The 18,872-nt window shown below is 35.9% G+C and overlaps 1 protein-coding gene across 50 annotated transcripts; it reads right to left on the bottom strand.

Moving 5' to 3' along the window:
* Positions 1–260: 260 nt before the first annotated feature.
* On the bottom strand, positions 261–18,019 carry LOC125205074 (protein MOR1-like). Of its 50 annotated transcripts, none has more exons than XM_089068734.1 (26): positions 17,607–18,019; positions 16,358–16,411; positions 14,856–14,907; positions 14,687–14,782; positions 13,565–13,722; positions 13,258–13,349; positions 13,060–13,142; positions 12,628–12,734; positions 12,431–12,534; positions 11,269–12,160; positions 11,089–11,177; positions 10,785–10,885; positions 10,423–10,548; positions 10,202–10,337; positions 10,036–10,111; positions 8,968–9,175; positions 7,861–8,018; positions 7,356–7,438; positions 4,332–4,407; positions 3,261–3,356; positions 2,154–2,311; positions 1,529–1,731; positions 1,286–1,445; positions 977–1,068; positions 659–861; positions 261–575 (listed from the first exon to the last, which is right to left on the bottom strand). In XM_089068734.1, exons 5-10 carry the CDS (start codon positions 13,610–13,612, stop codon positions 12,049–12,051), a joined length of 546 nt encoding a protein of 181 aa, XP_088924860.1. In that variant the 5' UTR covers positions 13,613–13,722; positions 14,687–14,782; positions 14,856–14,907; positions 16,358–16,411; positions 17,607–18,019; the 3' UTR covers positions 261–575; positions 659–861; positions 977–1,068; positions 1,286–1,445; positions 1,529–1,731; positions 2,154–2,311; positions 3,261–3,356; positions 4,332–4,407; positions 7,356–7,438; positions 7,861–8,018; positions 8,968–9,175; positions 10,036–10,111; positions 10,202–10,337; positions 10,423–10,548; positions 10,785–10,885; positions 11,089–11,177; positions 11,269–12,048. The 50 variants fall into 50 exon arrangements, with proteins under 50 accessions (XP_088924860.1, XP_088924861.1, XP_088924873.1 ...); XM_089068735.1 differs by having other exon boundaries at positions 14,687–14,777; XM_089068747.1 differs by lacking the exons at positions 12,431–12,534; positions 12,628–12,734; positions 13,060–13,142; ... (4 more) ...; positions 16,358–16,411; positions 17,607–18,019 and adding exons at positions 4,498–4,633; positions 4,719–4,844; positions 5,081–5,181; ... (4 more) ...; positions 6,924–7,030; positions 7,554–7,645 and having other exon boundaries at positions 3,261–3,351; positions 11,269–12,048.
* Between the last annotated feature and the right edge of the window lie 853 nt (positions 18,020–18,872).

The following is an 18,872-nucleotide window of genomic DNA, read 5'->3' as shown; positions in this document are numbered from 1 at the left end:
ATGGAGAACTCGATCAAAAGAAAATTCAATTTATACAGGTTTCATTTTAGATAGACACTGAGAGCTGCATATGTCAAATAACGAGCACAGAAGATAAGATCAGCTTACACCAGTTTCATAATAAGCCTAAAATATTGAGACACCTGACCAAAAGAACATAGTGTCGTGTAGAATCTGACTAAGAACTAAGACTGAAGCACCTGCAGAGATCTCCAATAGTTAAAATAATAACTAACAAATCGACTATGTAAGACCATGAAAATGCTGTCAAACACTTCCGTCAGAGTGATTATCAAACTATGCAACATAATATTCTTACAAAAGGAAGATCCACAACATCAATATGATAAAAAAAACTACATAATTAAAATAAAAATTAAAACCAACAAGTTAAAACAGATCAAGATATTAATATCTTTAGGAGCTTTATTAAACATTTAACAACCAAATAAGAGAACTTCATGTTTCCAGAGATGCTGGAGAATCATTTGATGCTGGAGATGGACATCTTGATGGATCCAGAGGTCTTAACAGATTTATAAGCACAGGAAATGATGACGCCGTCCTGGGTTATCCTGCATACAACAGTAATTATATTACAAGAAGAGAGGAGAAAATACAAGCTATACTTGCCACATAAGTTTACAGTGACAGTTACCAGAATCTTTGGCTACCGAAAGACTTCATAGTACACATACCATCAGCTACGTGGGGGAATTGACAACATTCGCCAGAAACATTGTTCAAATGCCAAACAAAGACTTCATAGTACACATACCATCAGCTACACTCTCTTCAGTGGGTACAGAACCCACAGCCTTAGGAACAGCTTCTGGTTCGGGCTCCTTGACCTGCTCAGACCTGACAAATGGAGAACTCGATCAAAAGAAAATTCAATTTATACAGGTTGCATTTTAGATAGACAGTGAGAGCTGCATATGTCAAATAACGAGCACAGGAGATAAGATCAGCTTACACCAGTTTCATAATAAGCCTAAAATATTGAGACACCTGACCAAAAGAACATAGTGTCGTGTAGAATCTGACTAAGAACTGAGACTGAAGCGCCTGCAGAGATCTCCAATAGTTAATACAATAACTAACAAATCGACTATGTAAGACCACGAAAATGCTCTCAAACACTTCCGTCAGAGTGATTATCAAACTATGCAACATAATATTCTTACAAAAGGAAGATCCACAACATCAATATGATAAAAAAAAAACTACATAATTAAAATAAAAATTAAAACCAACAAGTTAAAACAGATCAAGATATTAATACCTTTAGGAGCTTTATTAAACATTTAACAACCAAATAAGAGAACTTCATGTTTCCAGAGATGCTGGAGAATCTTTTGATGCTGGAGATGGACATCTTGATGGATCCAGTGGTCTTAACAGATTTATAAGCACAGGAAATGATGATGCCGTCCTGGGTTATCCTGCACACAACAGTAATTATATTACAAGAAGAGAGGAGAAAATACAAGCTATACTTGCCACATAAGTTTACAGTGACAGTTACCAGAATCTTTGGCTACCGAAAGACTTCATAGTACACATACCATCAGCTACGTGGGGGAATTGACAACATTCGCCAGAAACATTGTTCAAATGCCAAACAAAGACTTCATAGTACACATACCATCAGCTACACTCTCTTCAGTGGATACAGAACCCACAGCCTTAGGAACAGCTTCTGGTTCGGGCTCCTTGACCTGCTCAGACCTGACAAAAGGAGAACTCGATCAAAAGAAAATTCAATTTATACAGGTTGCATTTTAGATAGACAGTGAGAGCTGCATATGTCAAATAACGAGCACAGGAGATACGATCAGCTTACACCAGTTTCATAATAAGCCTAAAATATTGAGACACCTGACCAAAAGAACATAGTGTCGTGTAGAATCTAACTAAGAACTGAGACTGAAGCACCTGCAGAGATCTCCAATAGTTAAAACAATAACTAACAAATTGACTATGTAAGACCATGAAAATGCTCTCAAACACTTCCGTCAGAGTGATTATCAAACTATGCAACATAATATTCTTACAAAAGGAAGATCCACAACATCAATATGATAAAAAAAACTACATAATTAAAATAAAAATTAAAACCAACAAGTTAAAACAGATCAAGATATTAATACCTTTAGGAGCTTTATTAAACATTTAACAACCAAATAAGAGAACTTCAGGTTTCTGATCGCAAGAGAATCATTTGATGCTGGAGATGGACATCTTGACGGATCCAGAGGTCTTAACAGATTTATAAGCACAGGAAATGATGACGCCGTCCTGGGTTATCCTGCACACAACAGTAATTATATTACAAGAAGAGAGGAGAAAATACAAGCTATACTTGCCACATAAGTTTACAGTGACAGTTACCAGAATCTTTGGCTACCGAAAGGGGCTACCCGTAGGTGTGACCAAAGGGGTGCCACCGAAAAATGTGGGCCGGAAGGAAAAGGGCAGCAAAGGGATGGTGGGCCCATGGCTTTGGGTTTGCCACCCGATTTAAAAGAGGGATGGATTGATACGATCCCACATCGGGCCCACATGTGGGATCGTATCAATCCATCCCTCTTTTAAGCCGGACGTCCACAGACGGCACACGCCGGGCGGCAAACCCAAAGCCACAGGCCCACCATCCCTTTGCTGCCCTTTTCCTTCCGGCCCACATTTTTCGGTGGCACCCCTTTGGTCACACCTACGGGTAGCCCCTTTCGGTAGGACATCCGGATCCACGTTCACCGCACCAAATTGATAAGCATATAAGATAGGAAGCCCTAACTTAACCCAAAACCATGGTCAAAGTTAAAGGGTTGACTCCCTATTATATGCTATTCCACACTTTTGTGTGAAACCGATGTGGGATAGTATCATAAACCTGCTACAAATGATAACAATTGTGAGGATCTCATGGAAATAATGCGTAAGAGGTATGTCAAAAATAGTATAACAATTGTCTTATTCGCTACACGTGAAACTAGCCTATCAGCATCTTTCACTATGTCAAACTAAAATAAAAAAACATACATACACAGCAAACTCTGAAAAAGGGTGTCGGATCTATTTCAATCCCAATTAGAAAAGGACATAATCGCAAAACATAAAGATGACATTTGTACAATTTTTACATCAACGATCAGTCCCTGGAATGAAAAAGTCTAATAACTACTCAAAAATACATCTATTATCATTTTTATGGGCATTGTAATTTAAAAAATAATATATCACATTTCTTGACTAACCGGTAGTACAGGCAATAAAAAGCGACAACTGGCTGAAAAATGGGCTCTCGGATCCCTAGCAAGGCTGCCCAGTGCTTGAATTGGCCCGATCCTGTGCTACGAGGGGAATTGACAACATTCGCCAGAAATATTGTTCAAATGCCAAACAAAGACTTCATAGTACACATACCATCAGCTTCACTCTCTTCAGTGGGTACAAATTCTCAACCATACATTTTCAACTTATTAAAGAAGCAATATGCATGACCAAAGTAAAGAGAATGGAAGAGGTCTTCTGTGAGAACATATAAACGTATAAAATGGTATGGCATGAACTTCAATAGAACACAGACAATAAATAGATAGTCAGTTTTTCTTTTTCAGTTTCATTTACTCCAACGGTCCAACCTCAACGGTCAAACTTTGTAGCTGGAATGTAAAGATTGCATATATAAGTTCACTAACTGCATTTCAAATGTATAGGGAACACATGAAGCTCAAGTTTCAATTTACTTAACCATACAAATGACTCATATTTTTCTTTAACCAATCCAGGACCATCGAGAAAGAAAAGCTTCCATGGTAAGGAAACCAAAGACAGTTACTTTGACTAATGAATTGTGATCGTTTAAAAGGAAAAAGGTTTGACAGTCTTGTGGGTTCCTTACAACCAAGCTCACCTAGATACTAAAGCAATCAGATATCGAGGGCAACTAATTCTAATTCATTCCACAAATAACCTATGCCAATAGACGAAATGAAATATGCAAAATGACTGATAATCTGATGCTGGTCTGTAGCCGGGTCGCTGGTCTGAAATGAAATGAAATATGCCAATAGACGAAATGAAATGAAATATGCCAATAGACCATATGATTTTAAATGATTTATGAACGTTACTAATCACACAATAGACGAAATGAAATGAAATATGACAATAGACCATATGATTTTAAATGACTTATGAACGTTACTAATCACTATTTCTGATTTTGAAATAACAATCATTTTGAAATAACAATCATGTAGATAATTATATACTCAATATACAAAATTTGAGCCTTAGTTATTTCAGATTTTGGACTAGCGTACCAGTTCCAGCGAGCAGAATAAGTTTGTTCACCTCTTCTAGAATTTTGGTTACGCTTTCAATAGATTCCAAGCGGACCTAGAAGAAGATGAAGTCAGATTGATGGCATGCCCTCTTAAATCATTCACAGATTTGATGATTAACAAACATATACTCCATATAACAAACCTTCCAATCAGAACTCTCTAAAACAAAGTGGGAGAGATCATTTCACTATATCTTCACGTGGAAGACGATCCATGCCAGTCACCGCAGATGATGTAGAATAAGTTACTTTAACAACCTTCTTTGGAATTGCAGATGCCTGCAAAGAGTAATATTTGTAAATTTGAACTGTGGAACAAACTTATATTGAGAAAAATGACAGTTTTACACCAAAAAGAATTTACCTCGTAGTAAAGCAGGTTTTTAACATCAGACAGAAATACCTCTTTTGAGCGACCCCAATGCAACCAAATACCAATATCATGGTTTTACTAAGGCGCTCCTCTGCGTAGGGCACGAGGAAATCTCATCTGAGGTTACACCAAGGCCGCATACCAAGGCAATAGCCTCATTAGATTTCATGTTTAAGCATGACTTTGGAGTGGGGATGTAAAAGTAAAATTAACCATAATCAAGAAGATTAATGGAAAAGGAAAAATATCAAAAAAACTGAAACTACAGAAATGGATTACTCGCCTCATAAACTACTTTAAAAAGGCCAGTAGCACGGATCCATGCACATTTATGCAGATGGAAAAGGAATTACCCTCTCAAAAATAAAACCAAGACCCACATCTTCACAATAAGTGGAAAGACACTTCATGGCCTGAACACGAGTCTTTACGTCAGCTACTCTATGAGTGATACCTATCAAGTAAAAACTAGCTATGTAAGAAATAACCAAAAGCTTATTAATTTTAACTCAACAAACATCAGAGAAAAATATGAGCATATGCATCTCAAAACTACATGTAAGAGTTACAACTGTGAGAAATGACTACACAGCCAATCAAAGAAATGCTAATACATTTTCATGGTAATGATTGCACCAAACTATAGAAGTTTCTGACCTGAAAGGCAAAGCACAACACACATCTTTAGGAAACTTTGATGCTGTCGCAGCAATGTGAGTGACAATATCAATAACTTGTTGCTGGACCTGGACCATGCTTAGGTTAAGTTCAGTAGTCCAAGTAGTCGGTAAAAACAAAGAAGTTAATGTAAAAATTTTAAGTTTCTGGATGCAGCACCTGAACATTTTTCTCATTCCAGCCAGGAATAACACAAAGTAAACGGATCAACATCTCAACAGATGGATCAAAATTTGTTTGTTATTCAACCTGCTTTTTAAAAGACACAATAGCTGAAACAAAAAACTCAGTAGCAAGATAAAATTTTGAATAAGCAGCCTCCCTCATTTGTCAAAGCAATTCATACAAAGTAATCTCAGTAAGCGCAATACTCTAATAACATCAAAGAACCAAAGACAACATGTATATAATAGTACTATCTAGCATTTTTAGAAAAGACCAATAAATAAGTAAAGGAGTATATAAATATTCACCTGATAAAGCAAAGAGAATATCACAAAAATCAAAAATAAAAAGGCATGATATGAGGATTAATCTACTAGGAGTACTTAAATACTATTTCCATGATATCCAAGATATATTTATCCAAGTTTAACAATGGGCAAAGGAATGGATAAAGGTTTATCTTAAAAGCAAAAGAAATATTCAAAACAAACAGAGTTATTGACTCCATAACCTTGTAAATATTGGAAAAAGAATAGCTAAGATAGAACCATACCATATACTTAAGTTGTTAAATCTATAAAATATTTAGGTAGACAAGGAAACCACACATAGAAAAACAAACAATTTCTTAAACAGGAGCATATTAACTAACCAGAAAGTATTAACTCAAGAAAAACAGAAAGATAAAATTATATTGAAAATTGATCATCTACGAAATGATCAAAAGACATCAACTGACTTATAAAACATATGCACACATCAAGAGTTATTTTTCTAAGCAGACATTAGCGTCAGGGCTAGATAAAATTGTTTCCGCTTGTAACAAATTTCTATGATACCTGATATTGTGTCCAAAGCCGTCACTGGAGCTATGATCCAAAATTCCCTGCATGAGCCACATTCATGTAAATGATCAAAAGCCTTCACTGGAGCTATGTAAATGACAAAAGAGTTTCAATATTGGGATTTAAAGGTACAACTATTGGCTTTGAGGAATTCGGGATTTAATAAATGATCCCAAGTATTTATAATATTCTCAGTAAGTTAGCACAAGAGACTCATAATAAACCTATAGATAAGAGGGCACATCATGTAGATAATTATATACTCCATATACAAAATTTGATAGTTATTTAAAATTCTCCATTGAACGTACCAGTATGTTCGACAAACTTCTGAAAAAATCTCATGGAGCAATTTTTTGGTGGATGCATGTTCGGTTAGTTCAGCAACATTCCTCTCACACGATTTTGAAGCGTTCTGAAAATAAAAGCAAAAAATATGTATAAAAGGCTACATTAAATTATTTTTTGAATATTTATTATAGGCAAATGACAAAGATAGGCCACTTACCACTGCTTCCCAAAATCCAGACTTCTCCAATGTCTTTAATATATCAACTGGATCGATAAGGTCATACTTATCTATCTCCTGAGGTGAGGTGCTGATAGGGAAGATATCTAAGACTCGTAAAAGACAGCCATAAATCTAAGCCTCTAAGGTAAACAACACGAAGGTATAATAGCAGTATCATTTACAAAGTCAGCTTCGAATTATTAAAGCTTAAGATGGTCGGGCCAGAAGCTGTGCTGCACATAAAATTTTGGTTCAATCATGCAAAACATAGAACCTAATCGAGTATAAGGCTAGGCTAGTGGGTGGACAGACTCTGCAAAAGTAAGTGATAGCATTGAATTGGCCCGATCCTGTGCTACGTGGGGGAATTGACAACATTCGCCAGAAACATTGTTCAAATGCCAAACAAAGACTTCATAGTACACATACCATCAGCTACACTCTCTTCAGTGGGTACAGAACCCACAGCCTTAGGAACAGCTTCTGGTTCGGGCTCCTTGACCTGCTCAGACCTGACAAATGGAGAACTCGATCAAAAGAAAATTCAATTTATACAGGTTGCATTTTAGATAGACAGTGAGAGCTGCATATGTCAAATAACGAGCACAGGAGATCAGATCAGCTTACACCAGTTTCATAATAAGCCTAAAATATTGAGACACCTGACCAAAAGAACATAGTGTCGTGTAGAATCTGACTAAGAACTGAGACTGAAGCACCTGCAGAGATCTCCAATAGTTAAAACAATAACTAACAAATCGACTATGTAAGACCATGAAAATGTTGTCAAACACTTCCGTCAGAGTGATTATCAAACTATGCAACATATTATTCTTACAAAAGGAAGATCCACAACATCAATATGATAAAAAAAACTACATAATTAAAATAAAAATTAAAACCAACAAGTTAAAACAGATCAAGATATTAATACCTTTAGGAGCTTTATTAAACATTTAACAACCAAATAAGAGAACTTCAGGTTTCTGATCGCAAGAGAATCATTTGATGCTGGAGATGGACATCTTGACGGATCCAGAGGTCTTAACAGATTTATAAGCACAGGAAATGATGACGCCGTCCTGGGTTATCCTGCACACAACAGTAATTATATTACAAGAAGAGAGGAGAAAATACAAGCTATACTTGCCACATAAGTTTACAGTGACAGTTACCAGAATCTTTGGCTACCGAAAGGGGCTACCCGTAGGTGTGACCAAAGGGGTGCCACCGAAAAATGTGGGCCGGAAGGAAAAAGGCAGCAAAGGGATGGTGGGCCCGTGGCTTTGGGTTTGCCACCCGGTTTAAAAGAGGGATGGATTGATACGATCCCACATCGGGCCCACATGTGGGATCGTATCAATCCATCCCTCTTTTAAGCCGGACGTCCACGGACGGCACACGCCGGGCGGCAAACCCAAAGCCACGGGCCCACCATCCATTTGCTGCCCTTTTCCTTCCGGCCCACATTTTTCGGTGGCACCCCTTTGGTCACACCTACGGGTAGCCCCTTTCAGTAGGACATCCGGATCCACGTTCACCGCACCAAATTGATAAGCATATAAGATAGGAAGCCCTAACTTAACCCAAAACCATGGTCAAAGTTAAAGGGTTGACTCCCTATTATATGCTATACCACACTTTTGTGTGAAACCGATGTGGGATAGTATCATAAACCTGCTACAAATGATAACAATTGTGAGGATCTCATGGAAATAATGCGTAAGAGGTATGTCAAAAATAGTATAACAATTGTTTTATTCGCTACACGTGAAACTAGCCTATCAGCATCTTTCACTATGTCAAACTAAAATCAAAAAACATATATACACAGCAAACTCTGAAAAAGGGTGTCGGATCTATTTCAATCCCAATTAGAAAAGGACATAATCGCAAAATATAAAGATGACATTTGTACAATTTTTACATCAACGATCAGTCCTTGGAATGAAAAAGTCTAATAACTACTCAAAAATACATCTATTATCATTTTTATGGGCATTGTAATTTAAAAAATAATATATCACAGTTCTGGACTAACCGGTAGTACAGGCAATAAAAAGCGACAACTGGCTGAAAAATGGGCTCTCGGATCCCTAGCAAGGCTGCCCAGTGCTTGAATTGGCCCGATCCTGTGCTACGAGGGGAATTGACAACATTCGCCAGAAATATTGTTCAAATGCCAAACAAAGACTTCATAGTACACATACCACCAGCTTCACTCTCTTCAGTGGGTACAAATTCTCAACCTTACATTTTCAACTTATTAAAGAAGCAATAAGCATGACAAAGTAAAGAGAATGGAAGAGGTCTTCTGTGAGAACATATAAACGTATAAAATGGTATGGCAAGAACATCAATAGAACACAGACAATAAATAGATAGTCAGTTTTTCTTTTTCAGTTTCATTTACTCCAACGGTCCAACCTCAACGGTCAAACTTTGTAGCTGGAGTAAAGATTGCATATATAAGTTCACTAACTGCATTTCAAATGTATAGGGAACACATGAAGCTCAAGTTTCAATTTACTTAACCATACAAATGACTCATATTTTTCTTTAACCAATCCAGGACCATCGAGAAAGAAAAGCTTCCATGGTAAGGAAACCAAAGACAGTTACTTTGACTAATGAATTGTGATCGTTTAAAAGGAAAAAGGTTTGACAGTCTTGTGGGTTCCTTACAACCAAGCTCACCTAGATACTAAAGCAATCAGATATCGAGGGCAACTAATTCTAATTCATTCCACAAATAACCTATGCCAATAGACGAAATGAAATATGCAAAATGACTGATAATCTGATACTGGTCTGTAGCCGGGTCGCTGGTCTGAAATGAAATGAAATATGCCAATAGACGAAATGAAATGAAATATGCCAATAGACCATATGATTTTAAATGATTTATGAACGTTACTAATCACACAATAGACGAAATGAAATGAAATATGACAATAGACCATATGATTTTAAATGACTTATGAACGTTACTAATCACTATTTCTGATTTTGAAATAACAATCATTTTGAAATAACAATCATGTAGATAATTATATACTCAATATACAAAATTTGAGCCTTAGTTATTTCAGATTTTCGACTAGCGCACCAGTTCCAGCGAGCAGAATAAGTTTGTTCACCTCTTCTAGAATTTTGGTTAAGCTTTCAATAGATTCCAAGCGGACCTAGAAGAAGATGAAGTCAGATTGATGGCATGCCCTCTTAAATCATTCACAGATTTGATGATTAACAAACATATACTCCATATAACAAACCTTCCAATCAGAACTCTCTAAAACAAAGTGGGAGTGATCATTTCACTATATCTTCACGTGGAAGACGATCCATGCCAGTCACCGCAGATGATGTAGAATAAGTTACTTTAACAACCTTCTTTGGAATTGCAGATGCCTGCAAAGAGTAATATTTGTAAATTTGAACTGTGGAACAAACTTATATTGAGAAAAATGACAGTTTTACACCAAAAAGAATTTACCTCGTAGTAAAGCAGGTTTTTAACATCAGACAGAAATACCTCTTTTGAGCGACCCCAATGCAACCAAATACCAATATCATGGTTTTACTAAGGCGCTCCTCTGCGTAGGGCACGAGGAAATCTCATCTGAGGTTACACCAAGGCCGCATACCAAGGCAATAGCCTCATTAGATTTCATGTTTAAGCATGACTTTGGAGTGGGGATGTAAAAGTAAAATTAACCATAATCAAGAAGATTAATGGAAAAGGAAAAATATCAAAAAAACTGAAACTACAGAAATGGATTACTCGCCTCATAAACTACTTTAAAAAGGCCAGTAGCACGGATCCATGCACATTTATGCAGATGGAAAAGGAATTACCCTCTCAAAAATAAAACCAAGACCCACATCTTCACAATAAGTGGAAAGACACTTCATGGCCTGAACACGAGTCTTTACGTCAGCTACTCTATGAGTGATACCTATCAAGTAAAAACTAGCTATGTAAGAAATAACCAAAAGCTTATTAATTTTAACTCAACAAACATCAGAGAAAAATATGAGCATATGCATCTCAAAACTACATGTAAGAGTTACAACTGTGAGAAATGACTACACAGCCAATCAAAGAAATGCTAATACATTTTCATGGTAATGATTGCACCAAACTATAGAAGTTTCTGACCTGAAAGGCAAAGCACAACACACATCTTTAGGAAACTTTGATGCTGTCGCAGCAATGTGAGTGACAATATCAATAACTTGTTGCTGGACCTGGACCATGCTTAGGTTAAGTTCAGTAGTCCAAGTAGTCGGTAAAAACAAAGAAGTTAATGTAAAAATTTTAAGTTTCTGGATGCAGCACCTGAACATTTTTCTCATTCCAGCCAGGAATAACACAAAGTAAACGGATCAACATCTCAACAGATGGATCAAAATTTGTTTGTTATTCAACCTGCTTTTTAAAAGACACAATAGCTGAAACAAAAAACTCAGTAGCAAGATAAAATTTTGAATAAGCAGCCTCCCTCATTTGTCAAAGCAATTCATACAAAGTAATCTCAGTAAGCGCAATACTCTAATAACATCAAAGAACCAAAGACAACATGTATATAATAGTACTATCTAGCATTTTTAGAAAAGACCAATAAATAAGTAAAGGAGTATATAAATATTCACCTGATAAAGCAAAGAGAATATCACAAAAATCAAAAATAAAAAGGCATGATATGAGGATTAATCTACTAGGAGTACTTAAATACTATTTCCATGATATCCAAGATATATTTATCCAAGTTTAACAATGGGCAAAGGAATGGATAAAGGTTTATCTTAAAAGCAAAAGAAATATTCAAAACAAACAGAGTTATTGACTCCATAACCTTGTAAATATTGGAAAAAGAATAGCTAAGATAGAACCATACCATATACTTAAGTTGTTAAATCTATAAAATATTTAGGTAGACAAGGAAACCACACATAGAAAAACAAACAATTTCTTAAACAGGAGCATATTAACTAACCAGAAAGTATTAACTCAAGAAAAACAGAAAGATAAAATTATATTGAAAATTGATCATCTACGAAATGATCAAAAGACATCAACTGACTTATAAAACATATGCACACATCAAGAGTTATTTTTCTAAGCAGACATTAGCGTCAGGGCTAGATAAAATTGTTTCCGCTTGTAACAAATTTCTATGATACCTGATATTGTGTCCAAAGCCGTCACTGGAGCTATGATCCAAAATTCCCTGCATGAGCCACATTCATGTAAATGATCAAAAGCCTTCACTGGAGCTATGTAAATGACAAAAGAGTTTCAATATTGGGATTTAAAGGTACAACTATTGGCTTTGAGGAATTCGGGATTTAATAAATGATCCCAAGTATTTATAATATTCTCAGTAAGTTAGCACAAGAGACTCATAATAAACCTATAGATAAGAGGGCACATCATGTAGATAATTATATACTCCATATACAAAATTTGATAGTTATTTAAAATTCTCCATTGAACGTACCAGTATGTTCGACAAACTTCTGAAAAAATCTCATGGAGCAATTTTTTGGTGGATGCATGTTCGGTTAGTTCAGCAACTTTCCTCTCACACGATTTTGAAGCGTTCTGAAAATAAAAGCAAAAAATATGTATAAAAGGCTACATTAAATTATTTTTTGAATATTTATTATAGGCAAATGACAAAGATAGGCCACTTACCACTGCTTCCCAAAATCCAGACTTCTCCAATGTCTTTAATATATCAACTGGATCGATAAGGTCATACTTATCTATCTCCTGAGGTGAGGTGCTGATAGGGAAGATATCTAAGACTCGTAAAAGACAGCCATAAATCTAAGCCTCTAAGGTAAACAACACGAAGGTATAATAGCAGTATCATTTACAAAGTCAGCTTCGAATTATTAAAGCTTAAGATGGTCGGGCCAGAAGCTGTGCTGCACATAAAATTTTGGTTCAATCATGCAAAACATAGAACCTAATCGAGTATAAGGCTAGGCTAGTGGGTGGACAGACTCTGCAAAAGTAAGTGATAGCATTGAATTGGCCCGATCCTGTGCTACGTGGGGGAATTGACAACATTCGCCAGAAACATTGTTCAAATGCCAAACAAAGACTTCATAGTACACATACCATCAGCTACACTCTCTTCAGTGGGTACAGAACCCACAGCCTTAGGAACAGCTTCTGGTTCGGGCTCCTTGACCTGCTCAGACCTGACAAATGGAGAACTCGATCAAAAGAAAATTCAATTTATACAGGTTGCATTTTAGATAGACAGTGAGAGCTGCATATGTCAAATAACGAGCACAGGAGATCAGATCAGCTTACACCAGTTTCATAATAAGCCTAAAATATTGAGACACCTGACCAAAAGAACATAGTGTCGTGTAGAATCTGACTAAGAACTGAGACTGAAGCACCTGCAGAGATCTCCAATAGTTAAAACAATAACTAACAAATCGACTATGTAAGACCATGAAAATGTTGTCAAACACTTCCGTCAGAGTGATTATCAAACTATGCAACATAATATTCTTACAAAAGGAAGATCCACAACATCAATATGATAAAAAAAACTACATAATTAAAATAAAAATTAAAATCAACAAGTTAAAACAAATCAAGATATTAATACCTTTAGGAGCTTTATTAAACATTTAACAACCAAATAAGAGAACTTCATGTTTCTGATCGCAAGAGAATCATTTGATGCTGGAGATGGACATCTTGATGGATCCAGAGGCCTTAACAGATTTATAAGCACAGGAAATGATGACGCCGTCCTGGGTTATCCTGCACGTGCAATGCGGCCACACAACAGTAATTATATTACAAGAAGAGAGGAGAAAATACAAGCTATACTTGCCACATAAGTTTACAGTGATAGTTACCAGAATCTTTGGCTACCGAAAGGGGCTACCCGTAGGTGTGACCAAAGGGGTGCCACCGAAAAATGTGGGCCGGAAGGAAAAAGGCAGCAAAGGGATGGTGGGCCCGTGGCTTTGGGTTTGCCACCCGGTTTAAAAGAGGGATGGATTGATACGATCCCACATCGGGCCCACATGTGGGATCGTATCAATCTATCCCTTTTTTAAGCCGGACGTCCACGGACGGCACACGCCGGGCGGCAAACCCAAAGCCACGGGCCCACCATCCATTTGCTGCCCTTTTCCTTCCGGCCCACATTTTTTGGTGGCACCCCTTTGGTCACACCTACGGGTAGCCCCTTTCAGTAGGACATCCGGATCCACGTTCACCGCACCAAATTGATAAGCATATAAGATAGGAAGCCCTAACTTAACCCAAAACCATGGTCAAAGTTAAAGGGTTGACTCCCTATTATATGCTATTCCACACTTTTGTGTGAAACCGATGTGGGATAGTATCATAAACCTGCTATAAATGATAACAATTGTGAGGATCTCATGGAAATAATGCATAAGAGGTATGTCAAAAATAGTATAACAATTGTCTTATTCGCTACACGTGAAACTAGCCTATCAGCATCTTTCACTATGTCAAACTAAAATCAAAAAACATATATACACAGCAAACTCTGAAAAAGGGTGTCGGATCTATTTCAATCCCAATTAGAGAAGGACATAATCGCAAAACATAAAGATGACATTTGTACAATTTTTACATCAACGATCAGTCCCTGGAATGAAAAAGTCTAATAACTACTCAAAAATACATCTATTATCATTTTTATGGGCATTGTAATTTAAAAAATAATATATCACAGTTCTGGACTAACCGGTAGTACAGGCAATAAAAAGCGACAACTGGCTGAAAAATGGGCTCTCGGATCCCTAGCAAGGCTGCCCAGTGCTTGAATTGGCCCGATCCTGTGCTACGAGGGGAATTGACAACATTCGCCAGAAATATTGTTCAAATGCCAAACAAAGACTTCATAGTACACATACCACCAGCTTCACTCTCTTCAGTGGGTACAAATTCTCAACCTTACATTTTCAACTTATTAAAGAAGCAATAAGCATGACAAAGTAAAGAGAATGGAAGAGGTCTTCTGTGAGAACATATAAACGTATAAAATGGTATGGCAAGAACTTCAATAGAACACAGACAATAAATAGATAGTCAGTTTTTCTTTTTCAGTTTCATTTACTCCAACGGTCCAACCTCAACGGTCAAACTTTGTAGCTGGAATGTAAAGATTGCATATATAAGTTCACTAACTGCATTTCAAATGTATAGGGAACACATGAAGCTCAAGTTTCAATTTACTTAACCATACAAATGACTCATATTTTTCTTTAACCAATCCAGGACCATCGAGAAAGAAAAGCTTCCATGGTAAGGAAACCAAAGACAGTTACTTTGACTAATGAATTGTGATCGTTTAAAAGGAAAAAGTTTTGACAGTCTTGTGGGTTCCTTACAACCAAGCTCACCTAGATACTAAAGCAATCAGATATCGAGGGCAACTAATTCTAATTCATTCCACAAATAACCTATGCCAATAGACGAAATGAAATATGCAAAATGACTGATAATCTGATGCTGGTCTGTAGCCGGGTCGCTGGTCTGAAATGAAATGAAATATGCCAATAGACGAAATGAAATGAAATATGCCAATAGACCATATGATTTTAAATGATTTATGAACGTTACTAATCACACAATAGATGAAATGAAATGAAATATGCCAATAGACCATATGATTTTAAATGACTTATGAACGTTACTAATCACTATTTCTGATTTTGAAATAACAATCATTTTGCTATTTAAGTTTATTACATTAATTTGTCCCCTACTTTTATTCAAACAATTTTTTTAAATTGACTTGAGGCAAAGGATCTTTCAATAGTAGATTCAAGATTGAGTAGATTTTACGATTGAAAGGATATCAGATTTGGATTTTGGAAAAAGAAAAACTATGGCAGCAAGTCCATTTTGTAGTTAAATCATGAAATCAGGTCACTAGATTGAACAAAAGGAAGACTTATATCTCGATCAAAATTTTTATTCAATTACAGTGTTACGAGCATAAAATTCCCAGATAGCAAGTCCATTGGTAATTTATCAAAAGCATATATTCATGTTCTATTAAATACAGCACATCTTATTTGGATAATCACATATATATACCGCATAAAGTGACACAATAATACCACATTGCTATTTCACTTTTGTCTTCATTTTGTCCCATCCAAAAAGTACCAAAACAAAAACCAAGATACGAGTAGATATTATGAGACTTATATAATGCCTGGTTTCAGTTTGAATATATATCATGATAGAAATTAATAAGGTTTCATCTAAAAAATCAATTGGTGATAGAAGAAAGGCCCATGGAAATTATATAGTCCGATATGGGATAGTAGTATTCCTATTATATTTCTAATTAAAATTGCCAAACAGAATCTACATGAATTAACTTTAACTCAATATATATAGATACCTCGTAATCATTGTTGGGTTTATAGCAAGCAATATCAACGAGACACCAGCGACGCTGCATATAACAAGATGGAATGGAGTTAACAAACATAAGGAAAGCATACATACAACTCATCAAACAAGAAAGCACAGGCAATGTTCAACAGCTACTTCTCGGGATTAGTTATGGAAATTCTCAATTCACACATTTCTTCGTACAAGAAAACACACATACAGCTAAATCTACAAACATTCAAAAATGGCAAAACAAATGCCAAAGCTTGCTAAACATTGAAATCCCAAACGTATAAAATGATATGGCAATCCAAATGATATGATAATATCATATCATTTGAAAGGTCAATCCAACTTTGATAATTAGAAAACACAGAGACAGAAAACTAAACAAGAAATGATAATTACTTTTAACTGACATAAAGCTAAACATTTGAAAGATGAGTAGTTTCTCTTCAACTTTTAACATGCAGGATTAAACGATCACAATTCAAAAGTCAAAACTACACTGTTTGGTTTCCTTACCACATCATTTCTCCGTACAAGAAAACACATATAAAGCAAAATCTACATACATTCAAAAATGGCAAAACAAATGCCAAAGCTTGCTAAACATTCAAATCTCAAACGTATAAAATGATATGGCAATCCAAATGATATGATATTTCAAATTATCAGTAATTTGGATTGACCTTTCAATGCCAAAGCTTGCTAAACATTGAAATGACAAAGTAAAGAGAATGGAAGAGGTCTTATGTAAGAACATTCTAAATGTATAAAATGATATGGCAAGAACTTCAACAGAACACACAGACAATAAATAGATAGTCAGTTTTTCTTTTTCAGTTTCATTTACTCCAAAGGTCCAACTTTGTAGCTGGCATGTAAAGAATGCATATATAAGTTCACTAACTGCATTTAAAATGTATAGGGAGCACATGAAGCTCAAGTTTCAATTTACTTAATATGTATTCACTGCAAATGACCCATTTTTTTCTTCAACCAATCCTGGACCATCGAGAAAGAAAAGCTTCCATGGTAAGGAAACCAAAGACAGTAGTTTTGACTTTAGAATTGTGATCGTTCAAAAGGAAAAAAGGTTTGACAGGTCTCGTGGGTTCCTTACAACCAAGCTCACCTAGATACTAAAGCAATCAGATATCGAGGGCAACTAATTCTACAAATAACCTATGCCAATAGACGAAATGACATATGCAAAAAGAAGTACAACTTCTTCAAAATTATTTTGCAAGAACCTGCTGTTAATTCTCCATCTGGTCCTGCAATTTTGAAAGGAGGATATCTTCCAAGAACCTGTTGTTAATTCTCCCATCCACCTCGGGGCTGGTTCGGGTGGAATCGAGGTTGTTTCGGGGTGAACTGCCGGACCCGACAGGGAACGGGTGGTGGTGTCCCTGACCCCGTCGGCGAACAGCAGCAGCGGTGCATGTGTGCGAAGGGGAGATGGCACTAGTAGTCGATTTGGCGGTGAGAGCCGAGAGGAGGGCGACGGGAGATTTAGGGTTCCGATTTGAGGGTTTTGCTGATTTTGGGATCTTTCAATTGGGAGGCAGTAAGGCCGAGAGAGGGAGGAGAGGCGGTGTCCGGTGGTGGTGGTGGTGACAATCGGATTCTCTTTTTTTTAGGGATGAAGTGAGTTGAGAGAGAATGAGGATGACCGTTGTGGAAAATGACCGTTGTGGAGTATTCTTTTAAAATTTAAAGTGGGCCTCTTGATTGTTTTTCTTTTTGGGCGAAATAAGGTGGGCTAAGTAAATAAGTTCTTCGGCCCAATTAATCGTTGAGAATTATTTATTTATTTATCCTAATCCAAACTTCAAGTTTGGTGAAAAGATTTTAATACCGGAGGGAAAATAGAAAGTTGATGTGTCGTCTATCTAAAAATAATTTAAGGCAAAAATAATTAGACAAATAATAACCCAATAAAATGCTAACTTCTTGAACAAGTTTTAAAACAAATTTAAATTGTGCACTACCATTAATTTTTTTTATAATTAAATTTTTAAATTTATATTAATTAGCCTTATATTTGAGTTAAATTGGAATTGTACTAGAGAGTTTAGTTTGCCTTCCATTTATTTAGGTTAAAATTGAGATTTAATCGTTTATTACAATACTTTTTCTCCGAATTAATTCACAAGCTAAACAAAAACACATATATGTAATGTTTACAATTTTCATCTTATATTTACTCATTTAAAGTTTTCAATTCTTATATTTTTAATTCATCTCTAATTAAAGTTTAATGATTAAACTAAGGAATAAGATGAAATTATATATATATTTAAGATTAAACTAACGAATAAGATGAAATTATATATAGTTAAAATTTGGGAAGTGGTCAATTGCTAACTAATTAGCAATCTCAAACTAAGACTAAATCTTAGCCATTAAATTAGAATATCTAGTGGTTGAAATAATGTCACATGGATTATATTTTTAATTAAGAAAATTAATAAATAAAATTAGATGGTATTAATGTCAATTTCCTCTCATTAAAA

The sequence above is a fragment of the Salvia hispanica genome, chromosome 3 (genome assembly GCF_029641045.1).
Source record: "Salvia hispanica isolate PSC_SH4W2 chromosome 3, Shi_PSC_v1, whole genome shotgun sequence".
Lineage (NCBI taxonomy): Eukaryota > Viridiplantae > Streptophyta > Magnoliopsida > Lamiales > Lamiaceae > Salvia > Salvia hispanica.
Note: the sequence above shows the minus strand (reverse complement) of the source record. Positions and strands in the feature narration are given on the sequence as shown.